This window comes from Sebastes umbrosus, chromosome 12 (genome assembly GCF_015220745.1).
Source record: "Sebastes umbrosus isolate fSebUmb1 chromosome 12, fSebUmb1.pri, whole genome shotgun sequence".
Lineage (NCBI taxonomy): Eukaryota > Metazoa > Chordata > Actinopteri > Perciformes > Sebastidae > Sebastes > Sebastes umbrosus.
The window spans coordinates 15,758,775-15,772,282 of record NC_051280.1 but is presented as its reverse complement, the minus strand read 5'-3'; the positions used below and the strand labels follow the sequence as shown (position 1 = coordinate 15,772,282).

Below are 13,508 nucleotides of genomic sequence, written 5' to 3'. Positions count from 1 at the left end.
TTTGATCATGAATAATGTACAAATTAATCAAAAAAACTTAACTTCCAAAGCACAAGCTCAATGACCAGTGAAACTAAATTACCCAAGTAATAACTATAACTGGTTTCACTTTGTCAGGATTTTTCCTCTTCATGTGTTGCTACCAAATTATAGAACTATGCACTGTGATGTGACTTTCTTTGCAGTGATGAAAGGGAAAACTCGCTATTTGCTGACTCTTAAGGACTAAAAGTAAATGTTCATTTTTCTAGGAATCCCTAAAAAACCACGCATTAGGATCCACTACCCTGCAACAATGATATCAAACCCTGTATTTTTATTACATTTCTCAACTACTCTAGGCTACTATGTGGTTAAATTCAGACCTGGTGATACAATTTTTATGCAAGCGTTGCTATTGAACAGAATAGTCAGGCACATAGGCACAATAGTCAGTCTCACAATGCATGGAGAGTTACACAACTTCAACACTTTTAAAAATAAAATTTATTAGCATCTCTAATGTGTATAAATAAAAACATATATGAAACAATGTATATACGTATGATGTAATGAGTTTAACAATAACAGGGTTACATGTGATACAAAGGAGCAGTCTTTACTTTTAGCCAGTGTATTGTGAGGAAAACTGTACCTTGAAATCAAGCCTTCAAATATGCATACCTATAGGTTGCAAATCTATATTCTTTGATAAGAATGAAACAAACAAATCTGTTCGGGGGTGGTAACGGGGGAGAATACGTTAAATATGCAGTTTTGCGTTCCTGTTTCTTAAGATTTTAAAACATCTTTGATTTAATACATTACAAATTCTGTACTTTTTTGAGGTTTCACTGACAATGTTGAGGCACAAAGCCGCAACACTATTCACACCAACCTTCTCAACTTTACATTACACTCAATAAAAACCCTAAAAAAGGATTTCACTTCACTCTTTTCCATTTACTGAAGTCACATTGTTCCACAGACTTATAACAACGGGTCTTTATAAGCAGACCTGAAATCTAGGGACAATATGACTATAATGTTAGACACAGTGACAAAAGAATAGTTAGATACCAAATGACAAATTTTACATGTAACTAACATATCCAAAAGAATCAAACAAACAACTCGATTTGCATTTTACTAATGTAACAAGGTTTGTCATTTTCTGCGATGGCTTGCTGTGCCTGGGTCAGAATACCAAGAAGACAGTGAATGGATGCTTTTGTGGGGGGGTTGAGGACTTGGCTCTCTAGGCAAAAAGCAAAGAAAGGAAAGGACCTCTCTTCTTGTGTCAACCAATGTTTTCTATTTGGTCATGCCTTCAACACTCAACGTGTTCAAATTTCTTACAAAACTGACAGATATGCACATAGGACGAATGCTACCTCTGAAAGCTGGCCAGAATTTTACAATAGCCAATGTGATGTGGACTTGGAACAGACCATTAAATATACACTGCTGACGACTAGAGGGAATAGCCAACAACCCACACAAATGTGTGTCAAACTGCCAAGTCAGTTACAATGTGTGGACTATTATTGGCCATTGTCTCAGTTTTTCCTCATAAATTGAAAAAATACCACATTTTAAAAAGGGGATAACAACATCCAAGACTAACTGCTTCAAAGTAAAAAAAAAAAAAAAAAAAAAACGGTGGGTAGGTACAAATAAAAAAGAAAGAAAAAAGTGGTGTGTCTGCTTTAATACGCAGGTGTACGTGACAGTGAGAGGTTATCGGCACCCAAGGATCATGGCGACCTCATTCAGCCTTATGGAATGAAGGGACTATGTAGTAGATCTGAAAAACGATGGTCTCTGCTCCATCCCAAGTCTTTAGAAGAGTGCAAAGATCCCCTTATTTCCCTGATATATCCATGTTCTTGCATCCTAAAACTCTGCAAACTCCTTCCCGCATTTTTCCGCTAAAGAAACGCGGACTTCCTCCTCCTCGTAGTCGTCAAAGTTGCTGGTGTCCCCTGGGCCTCTGCACTTTGGTATGAATGGGGCTTCCACCTGCAAGAACAAGAGCATAACATATTTTAATAGGCAGAATTTATATTTATATCTACACTGCCAATCACAAGACCACACAGCGAAAGAAATCTAATTATTTCTCTGTGGAAGGACAAACTGTCTTTCAGAGAAATTTCAACAAACTTCAAATACATTTCAGCAATGTACCTTACAATGTCAAACTGATATACACTGAAGTAAAGCTTAATGGGGTCAGTATTATTTAAACAAAGCTCTTGTCAGATGGTCTTTGTGTGAAACCATCTCCCTCTACACCTTTTCGACGTCGGGATGGGGGGGCTGGGTCCAACAATTTTTGTAACTTTCCAAAACTGACAATCAAACCCAAAAATTCATGAAGCGATTTGCCAGGTAACACAGTATGCAGGATTTTAACATCTTTCTCAAGCTTTCTTTTCGTTGACATAACCAGCTTAATCACTTTTTTGTGTGTAAAAACAAGTGTAACACCATGAATTTCTTTGAGGAGAGACTGCCTCCCCATTTAACTGCAGGCCTTTCATCCCACATTCAGGTGTCACCATTCAAAACAGCTATAAACACTTGTGACTTTACACATGGTCAGATGACGCTTTGTACAAACTAGTTCATTTCAAGCATACCTCAGCCTTAAAGGTACAGTGTGTAACATCTGGTGGCATCTAGCGGTGAGGTTGCAGATTGCAACATCACCCATGTGCCAAGCATGTGGGAGAACTACTGTGGCTGACGTGAAACACAAATGGCCCTCTCTAGAGCCTGCTGTTGTAAGAGTAGTGTAGGTAATTTGGAGAATAGCAGAGTCAAAGTGTGTGTGTGTGTGTACGTGGGAAGTGAGTGGTGAAGCAAGAGAGAGAGCTGTGGCGAATGTGTGTGAGGGTGTGAGCAAAAAAGTGAGCTAGTGGAGCACAAGACAGAGTCAGTTTAGCTCTGAAAATATCAAGTGAATGTACAGTGGAAGTTGCAGTTTGTGCAGAAATAAATGCTGCAGCTCCTCAAGACCAACAGAGGTTTCATGTGTCATGTTTTCGGGCGGCTGAGTAGAGTGACGGCGGGGGTTAATTCCAGAACGAATAACGTTATTGACTCCGGTCCAAGCAGGAAAAGTAAACAGTGTTTGGTTTGTCCGTTCTGGACTACTGTAGAAACATGGCAGCTGGCAACATTTCTACATTCACTGATACCCATTACCTGTTAATATGTTGTGACTGTTTGACATTTAACTGAATTAAAACCCGAAAGACTATATCAAACAGCATATGGGCCTCTCTGCTGTGATTCTGTTTTCACTGAAATGCTACAATACAGCATTTACTGAGCCTCTCAGGTTAAACTCAGTCAATACACCTGTGCTATTTATTTGTGCAATCTGCATGTTTTCACGGAGGCACCCAGTACAGAGTATAATGGTCATATTCTTAGAGGTTAAAGCTTGACATGCCACAAACATAAGTCTTCAGTGTACTGTTTCTGCAAAGTTGTCAGTCCACCTCCCTCAACTCTGTATTTACTAAACATGTAGTGTGTTTGGCTGTCAGAGAAAAGATGATGAAGGTGGAAAGATACAGAAAGATACGGCTTTAGCTGGGATTCAAAAACATACATGGATGTGTTTGTGTGCAGGCCAAGCCACCTGAACACCCTTAAAGTCCTTCGCAAAGTTCAGAACAATGAAATGCTTTTAAAGCCAGGACTAACTCGAAGTGTGCCATCATTAACCGTGAAAATATAATTTCAGGTAGAGATGGGACTTAAAATGATCTGCAGTTGACTAAATTAAACAAAATTAATCTGATCACTTAATCAGTATAGATGTGAACATTTTAGCTTTCTTTAGCTTTCTTTCATAAAAAAAGAATAATAATAAAAGATGTAGAGTCTATGTCTTCCATAATAGTAAATTCAATCTCTTTGGGTTTGGGACTGCTGGTCGACCAAAACAAGACATTTTTCAATATCATCTCACATTTTATAGACTAAGTAACTATCCTTAATGAAAATAATCATTTTAAAGACAAAAAAAGAGTGAAAATGGATTGCAATAATAATTGCAACAAAATTACAGCTTGTCACTGTCAAACAGCAATATTCAAGGCGCAAAATCTACTTTCTTCATTCAATAGAGTCTGTAAATAGACAAGAAAAACAAAACAGGTCTTCCAATTTCTGTGTCAAATCCAGCAAATCACTATTGTTTATACTGTTTCCACATCACAGCATCCCATAACTTTTTGTCTGGTGGAAGCAGCTGTTTTGCAACCAGTAACTATTGTAAAACATGGGAGCATTGATAAATCAGGGGAAGAAAATAAATAGTAAGAAAGTGTAACGTTTATGAAACCGTAGTATGATTGTATAATGATGAGGTTAAACAGAATCGACAGATCAATGAGATTCAAGCCTGAACTAAATATCTACTTTAATTAATCGAAGAACTCCATTATCATTGTCATCCTGCAAAATGGCATGTGGCATCGATGGCTCACAGCCAGCAGTGGAGCGGACTGATTTTCAAGTGGAAAAAAAAAAAAACACTCAATTGATGAATAGTCCTCAGAAACAAAAATCGTATAAAATAATACTGTTGGAGCATCACAGCTGGGAATTTTACAACTAGCAAAAAAAAAAAAATCAATATCAACAAATCAATATCTAATTAACTTGTTTTTTCTATAGGAGTAACAGTGTTTGGTGTCACTACAGAATGTGTATGGTGTCTTGCCTTTCTCTCGTAGATTGCGATCCAGTCTGTTGTGGCAAACCATTTGTGGCCCTTGATGTCGTTGACTCCGTTCTTCAGGTTGCCGTAGCGTTTGGTCAGATCCACCTGCAGCAGGTTTCTCAACAGGTCCTTCAAGTCGGAGCTGAAGTGGGACGGGAATCGTACCTAGAAAGAAGCATAAATGTGTTTTTAGAATTTCTTTCTCCCAGTTGAAATGTGAGTTTTGTACATGCACACCTATACCCATCGTATTCTCAAACTACAGGAGGAAGCACATTACAAATTAAAGGGCTTTATGTAGAAATATCACCCACTTATAGCTAGTTCACACTACACGACTTAAGCCCTGATTTTCCGCTCTCCAACAGTTTTTGGAGATCCACAACAAAACCCCCAGATCAGAGGCAAATCGGCGTTGGCTCGTTGCTCGCACATCGGCGTTTGAACATTATGTGTGAACTGCTCAAAGACGGCAGCCGAGCAGAGCCAAGAGGCTCGTCGATGCCTCACTGACACATTCCAGCCACGAGCTACAGCTAATGAAAGCGCAAGATACGGGTTGAGGGAAAACCTGGGGGAGGAGGGATCACCTGTAACAATAGGAACTTACTGTATGTGTTGCATTTGCAACACGGAGCAAAGTTGTCGTTGCACCTTGAGGAATAAATAGTAAAAAAGAATGTGGAAACTCTGGGCTATTTTGTAAAAACATGTGCAAACAACAACATCAGCAATGTGTCTCACGTATGGTATCACGTCATTTATCTATTTTGATTGTATTTCCTCGCGGGTTTTCGTGACAAAGCGTAGTTTGGAGACCTTATCGGGATTTTCTCCCGGTGAAAGATAGTTTGAGGTTGTGTGTGACCCCCTGTCGCCAGTCAGTCATGTAGTGTGAAAACCACAACGACTTCAAGACTCCCGATCACAAGACAGCAAGTTGTTTAGTGTGAACATTATTGCGATCTGATGATTTTGAAAGTCGTGTAGTGTGAACTAGGCATTACCTTCCCAGACACGATCTTCTCATAGATCTGAATAGGCTGATCTGCGAAGAATGGAGGGTAGCCAGCTGCCATTTCGTAGATGAGGACTCCGAGGGCCCACCAGTCCACAGCTTTGTTATAGCCCTAAAAGGATTTGAGACAGATACCGCTGTAACTGATGTACAACTTCCTTATTAAGGAACTTTCAAATGCATCCAACACTCATTGAGCAAGGGAGCAATTTTACAATGGTGTACAGAATGAAAAAACACAAACATGCAAGTGAAATTTCTACCTAAATGTCTTCATACGAACTAAATTGAAAAATCCATCCTTCAATAGTCTGTGATACAATACATTTCTGGTACACTGGCAGAGCTCGATATTTCCTTTTTAATACTTTTAACTTTAAATACAATTTAACCCGTCTCAAAGTAAATGCTGGCTGTCCCAATTATAAAATGCCTGTTTTTCTACAATAAAATTATTTCTATAATGAATTAAAAGTGGCATGAATAAAACACCATGGAAATGACTGAATTATAAATTACTCTCTCGCAATTCTACATTAACAACTTTGTCAGAAATTTATGTTATGGTTTAATTGCAGTAGTATTTTTTTTTTAGTACAAAGACAAAAAAATTTACATTGTCACATTCTTGCATTGAAAATATCTGTCAATCCATCTGTTCAGACATTAAAAAAAACAACTCCATACTTTGCTGAGGATGATTTCTGGCGCCAGGTACTCCGGTGTCCCACACAATGTCCAGGTCCTGCCTTTTACCCGCTTGGCAAATCCAAAGTCTGTCACCTTTAAGGAGCATATATACAATACATGGGCAAAGAGTCGACTTGTAAGACAGAGCAGCATTACGTATTCATTTGTTGTTGTTCTAGCTCACCTGAATGTAGCCGTGGTGGTCAATGAGAAGGTTCTCAGGTTTCAGATCTCTGTATATGAGATCTAGTGAATGGAGGTACTCAAATGTCAGCACTATCTGGGCGGCATAAAACCGTGCATGTGGTTCACTGTAGAGGAGGAGGAAAGAAATGTGGTCACTTCTTGGTAGCAAGAACTAATCAATGTATGTTATGACACACTTTGTATTTATTAGGGCTGTCAAAGTTAACGTGATAATAATGCGTTAACGCAAATTCGGTTTAACGTCACTAATTTCTTTAACGCATTAACGCAACTTACTATTTTTAAGGTTGTAGCGGGCTCAGTTTAAAAGCTAGAGTGGAGATACTGGCATCAAACGAAACTAGAAAACATAAGGAACATGCCCACTTTATGATAACCACATGCAATTTGAGGCAAGTCATAGTCAAATCATCACACTGACACACTGACAGCTGTTGTTGCCTGTTGGGCTGCAGTTTGCCATGTTGAGATTTGAGCATATATTTTTTATGCCAAATGCAGTACCAGAGTACAGAAAGGGTTTCTGGACAATATGTGTCATTGTTCTGTGTTGTCAATTAATTTCCGTAAATAAATAAATATATATACACATTTACATAAGGCAAGCAATAGCATATTTGCCCACTCCCATGTTGATAAGGGTATTAAATATTTGACAAATCTGTCTTTAAGTTACATTTTGAACAGATATAAAATATGCGATTAATTTGCAATTAATCACGATTAAATATTCAATTTGATTTATTGATTGACAGCCCTAGTATTTATAAGTAATGAGTTGATGAATGTGACCGTATAAAACTCACCTGAACCTTCCAATTCGTCTTAGGTGTGAGAACATCTCTCCTCCTGGAACATACTCCATCACCATGTACAAATTGGAGTTGTCCTAACAAAAGTAAAAAGACACTTATACCATGCTCCAAAACTGAATAAAGGAATTTCAGTTACTAAATAAAAAAAAGCACACTGTACCTTAAACGCATAGTCGAGTCTGACGAGAAAGGGGAAGCTCACAGCCTGTAGTATCCTCTTCTCATTTAGCGTGTGCTCTATTTGTTTGAGTTTCACAACCTGACAGATGAAAAGAGATAAGATGACCTTGTCGGGCAAATCTCACTTACACTAGCAACAGAGATAGCAGGCACTGAAAGGAAAGGCAGCTTTTAGTTATTTATTTTACTTGTGTCCCCTAGTAACCAGCAAGACAAAGTTTAAATGTTATGTCATTTTAGGGAGATAAGAAGGTATTTGTATTAAGTGTTAGTATTATTTATTTGAAATTGTTCCATGAGGTTTGACACATGCTTCCACTGACCTTCTGCTTGTCCAGTATTTTCATGGCAAAGTATTGCTCTGTTGCTTTGTGTTTCACCAGCATGACTCTCCCAAATGAGCCGGTACCCAGGGTCTTTAATCTTTCAAAGTCATCTAGGCACGTTGTGCTCTGTGAAACAACAATACGTTAGCTTATTCTGTGGATGCAGCTACCCAAAATATTGAGTTGACGTTTTTGTCATTCTTACCTGTGGTGGGCTTTCCCATTTCCGTAGGAAATCTTCTTTGGCTTTGGCTAGAAACTCTTTCACTAAAAAAGGGGGGCACATACAGATACAGTTAGCTCTTGTCTGGTGAAACAAAGTGGATAATTGGCATACAAAATAAACATTTGGGTTTTAGATTAAATGCTATATTGTACTAGAAGGGGAAAGGAAGAAATGTAGGAATGGAAATTAAACTGTAAGTCAATGGAGAAGAACATGGGCAAAGTCAACTCTCATCTGGACATACATTAAATGGGACACTAAAAACATACTTTGCTCTAAAGATAAGACAAAACACAAACACAAGACAACAACATCCAAGACAGGCAGACTAGTGATGCATGCCAAGACACTCAGTAGTATATTTGTTTCTGTTATTTAGTAGCCTTATTCAAAAAGGGACGGGGGAACACAACACTCAGAATTACAGGGGAAGTTTATCTGAGCATCTTGTGCATCACTTAAGACAGTTTGGGAGAAGGCTATTAAACACAGCATAAAAAATGGTAAGCAAAGACAAACCAATGTATGGGAAATCCAGATTGAGAGAATGTGGATAACAAAAACACTGACTTATTATCAAAGAACACAATAAAAGCAAGCACATCTAGCAATTAGTCACGATGAGACCAATGCCGTTCTGCCATTCTGGTCATCTTTTGGGAGGAATGAGCATACCAAAAGTCTCTATTGATCACCAAGGTTTTGCAGGAACAACCACCCACATGGATGGGATGATACGGAAGAGAAGACAGAGAGAAATATAGAGTTCATGTACATAACAACAAGTATAACACATCAACAAACATGATATGTAGTGAATAAAAGCGACAGGAATGAAAACAGAGTTGACATTCACCTGAGGAATTTAAACGGAGACTGACTGTCTACTGTGGTATCTGAAGAACAGGTGTACCAAAATGCCATGTAGCACAAAGTCAGTCGTGCATATTAGGTCAGATTGACAAGATAACACTGCATACAGGATGACAAAACATTTAAAACCTACTTTATACTACCATGCTTGAAGTTTATAATGACGGGTTTTATTCCTGCACCTTAATCTGACAACTTCTCTCACTATAATAGCTTTGAAATTATGATTAATGCTGTGAGAAAAATAGCTAAAACACATAGTAATCGACAGAAAAAAAACCCTGCAACTATTTTGATAATTGATTCATCGTCATTTTTCAAGCAAAAACGCAAAAACATTTCCTAGTTTCAGCATTTGTTACTTTTCTTTGTCTTATGTTGGACTTCAACTAATAATTATTTTCGTTATTGATTAACCTCACTTTTATTTAAGCGATTATTCATTCTGTCTATGAAATGTCAGAATGCCCATCACAATTTTCCAAAACCCAAGATCATGATGTCCGACCAATGATGTAAATCCGAGAAAAAATAGGAAATATTCACATTCGAGATGCTGGAACCTATTGCTTGAAACGTTACTTAATTTATCAATCCTGCAATAGCTGTTGATTCATGACCGACTAACCTATTAAGCAACAAACATTACTAAGCATGGTAGCTCTAGTGTGACATCTCATAACCCACACGATTAATCAAGAAAATAACCTGCAGATTCATTGATAATGAAAAAAAGTTAGTTGCAGCCCCAGGGCTAATCAATAAGGATTGCCCGCTTGCCCGGGGCAAGTTAAATGCCACGTCGGGCTAGTAAATCTAGCAACTCGTTTGCCTGATCAAAAGAACTAAAAACATTGTTTTTTCTGGAGCTGATGATGGAAGTAGCTAAGGAGTGAGCCGTCTCGCCTCCTCCTCATCTCAGGTGAGAGTTGCACATGCACAGTACCAATCGGCAATCGCGAGAAAATGGCTCCGGGTAAAGTTTATAAGCTGAAGTGCAAGCGAACATTTCAATTATCCTGGAAACAGGAGTTTAGTTAGGTGGTGTTAGAGGATGTGGGCGAAATTCCAGATTCATGGATTTAAAGATTAAGCATTACAGTTAACTTTGGTCTTTGTTGCTATTTGATAACCGTTAATAGGGATGCACCGATCCAACTTCTTCGATCCTGATAACAATACCTGGGCTTTGGGTATCGGCTGATACCGAGTACTGATCCAATACCAGTGTTTAATTAATGAGCTGTATGCCTCACTGTGTGGAAATGACTGGGATCATTATTTTATGTGTAAGGCAACATCAGGCCTGACTTAAACATTGCTTTCCTAACTTTGTAAAACAAATTGTAACAAATAAATAAATAGATATAAATGTACTTAATTGTATTAAAATAAATCGTACTCCAGCAACTTGGTAAAAAAAATCTTTAAAATTAATAGGAACTACAATTCAAGTATAGACCTTTTTAATGCAGCAATAAATTGATCAAAACTTCCAGTATGTAATGTATATAGTATATACATATAGATATCCAATCCGGTATCTGTGCATCCCTAACCGCTAATAAACGAAAGGGGCAAGTCAAAATTGACTTTGGGCAAGTAGATTTCTGACGAACTTTCCCGACCGGTCAAGTGGGAAAAAAACCCATTAACGTTTAACCCTGAACCCAACAAAATAACATCCACAATGACTTCATATCCCCCATCTAATCACAGATACTTTAAACAGGTAAAAAAAACATGAGGTCTTTTTGTGCACAGAAACGTCTCTCCAACATTTTGTACCTAGAGAGACCAAAGCCAGCACAGTTGGCCAACATTTCCTGACAGCAATGCCAAAATCCAGACAAGCATAACATGGTGCAGTTATGTCGACCTGTTCTGTTACACTACAGAGTGAAACACAATACATGGGCACAGTGAAATAAAATAGGTGTCATGATGGCAGCTGTTTAATCTCCCTGTGCAAGCGTGACTGCCTTGGTGCTGCTCCAACTGTTCCAGCTAATGGCAGCTATATACAGTAAACACAGGTACTCTAGTGTATACAGCACGGTAGGTAACCAGGTCGTCTTGTCAGAGCAGCTACGCTCTAGACAAATCTGCAGCTCAGGGCACGGTGTCAGCTAAAACGGGTTTAACAGTTCGACGTATCTAGGGATCATAGTTACACTCAAAAGAAATGCTCGGCAGTATGGGAACTACTGCTGATCTGATCATCTCTGTCTGCCTGAGTGGCTCTGGTTGGCACTGTTCACTGTGCCTGCTCTCTCTCAACAGGTCAATAAATCTCAGAGGAAGGTATTCACTGCATCATAAAGTGGCACTGCTTTAAACAAACTGAGTAACTGAACACAGAACACTCTGCATGTTTTTAAGGTTATAAAAATGCTGATAATTTCAGTGCACAAGTGACTGATTTCACACCATCGAATGCAATAAATTCTGCAAAAAAAACCCGGCTTTTATGATTGCAGCCAGGTATAAGGAAACATTTGTGATTTATCACACAGGATGCTCAATGATGACCAGCTGCACACATCAAAGTATACAAGCGCAAAGTAACACTGGCCCAGTCCTAGTTACGTCAAACCTTTCAAAGCTTGTAATACCCCTTATCCTCTGACGAAGGTCTGATGACAAGCTGCTCCAGTCAATGACGAGCTGAATGTGAGAAGTGAGCCTTGATGGACCTCTACCACAAGCGAGATTAGAAAAAAGGAGCTTTAAATAAACACAAGTGCCACAATTCAAGTGTGTTTGTCTGAATGTGTGTGTGTGTGTGTGCATATGCTGGGAAGACAGTAGTAGGGCCCAGTTTTTATGAATGGAAAGATGGCATTTGTCATTTCTTCACCATATTTGGTCAGGGGTGCTGTACAAGAGGGAAAGCTTTGTTTATGTAGCCAAGAATAAAAATGTGGCAGTGGAAGCCTGAGGCAGAAACTGTCCCACACTGCCTTCCAGTACAATTCATTGGCTTTTTTTTTAATATCCATTACTCATGGGGTTTTTGTGGTTTCTTGCTGCAGATTTCAACATCATCAGTGCAAAGTTTCTGTCTCATACAGCTAAGCTTGTGCTGCTAAACATACAGTAAAGATCCTAGTTGTTATTCACATGGATGACACCAGATGATGGAAGTGATGCTGGCCTGGAGAGCCATTATCTAATGCTTTAGATAACTGTGTGTATGTGTTACAGGCCTGACTACCACCGTCAAGAGGCAATGAAATGACAGGGGCCTTCCTTCTGAGGGCTAATCCCCCTACTCTCTCACAGCTAAAGTTAGCAGGCTAGCCCTCCACCACCACCACAGCTTTGGTCCTTTCCTGTGCTCCAGTTGGCATTGCAAAACAGGCCTTTTAATGTCATCAATGAGGGGGGGATTTATCGATATGTGTTGCGTTCACGCCTCTCTGTAACAGCGTTTAATAGGCTGTGTTAACACTCAATGCTCCCCCATTGCAGCCAAGAGAAAAAAACACATCCACGGGGTCTTTTTGCTACCAGCTAAGCTAACATAGCTGCTGATTTTACCTGCAAAAATCATCAATCTGCTTGGCCATTTTATCGTCAACTAAAAAAAGGGCGAACGTTAGGTGGGATAACAGTGACGGTTAGATGACAGTTAGATGACGGTTGGATGACGGTTGGATGACAGTTGGCCCTCACCCCTGCTTTTAACGGTTACTGTAACGGACAGTTTATAACAGGTTAGCTACCTACTTTTTAGCGGAGGGTTTTTGATAATAATAAGTGTTTAATTCCTCATAAAAACAGCGTTGTTGTTGAGGTGCAATGGGAACTCACCGCTCTCTAGCTCGTTGCCCTTCTTGGCGGTGGCAGCGTTCCCCATGGTGTGTGTGTGTGAGGAAGACACAACGGTCGCTCCGACGGAGAGGAGAGGAGATGGCGGTTGGTTGGCGGTTGGCTAGCTAACCGTCCTACAGTTGGTGTTCTCCGAGCTCCGTAAAAAAATAGGTTAAACACAAATATTGAGTCGGTTCAAGGAAATACAGTCAAAGTATCCCTCTTCCAGCGACCCCCCTTCACTCTCTCTCCCTCTGTCTCTCCCTCTCTCCTTCTTCTGCCCCTGTGTGAGAGAGATTTCCGCTCTTTGCTAGCTCAGTATAACGTCTGTGTTGGTTGACATGCAGCTAGCGGTCACTCAGCTGCTCTGCTCTGCTCGTCCACACACACACAGACCTCAACACTCAGCTGCGTTCACGGCTGAACCAGAGACGTCTGTGATGTCTGTGTCAAGATACCAAACTTGTCTTTGGAGCATCACGATTGCATTCTCAGATACGGGATGACATTTGAGTACACGTTTGCTTGACTTTAACTAGAGGCTAAATATAACTTAAAGGCAGCCAGAAATGCGTCTTCTTTGTTACTAATCCAGCTGTTAATGGACTAAAGACTATAAACTGTTGCCAGTATG

The 13,508-nt window shown here is 39.5% G+C and overlaps 1 protein-coding gene across 2 annotated transcripts; it reads right to left on the bottom strand.

Moving 5' to 3' along the window:
• Positions 1–466: 466 nt before the first annotated feature.
• Positions 467–13,350, bottom strand: prkacbb (protein kinase, cAMP-dependent, catalytic, beta b). 2 transcript variants are annotated; one of them, XM_037787843.1, is made up of 11 exons: positions 12,875–13,350; positions 8,861–8,869; positions 8,165–8,226; positions 7,957–8,085; positions 7,614–7,712; positions 7,445–7,527; positions 6,616–6,742; positions 6,429–6,524; positions 5,731–5,853; positions 4,724–4,888; positions 467–2,001 (listed from the first exon to the last, which is right to left on the bottom strand). In XM_037787843.1, exons 1-11 carry the CDS (start codon positions 12,918–12,920, stop codon positions 1,876–1,878), a joined length of 1,065 nt encoding a protein of 354 aa, XP_037643771.1. In that variant the 5' UTR covers positions 12,921–13,350; the 3' UTR covers positions 467–1,875. The 2 variants fall into 2 exon arrangements, with proteins under 2 accessions (XP_037643771.1, XP_037643772.1); XM_037787844.1 differs by lacking the exon at positions 8,861–8,869 and having other exon boundaries at positions 12,875–13,344.
• Between the last annotated feature and the right edge of the window lie 158 nt (positions 13,351–13,508).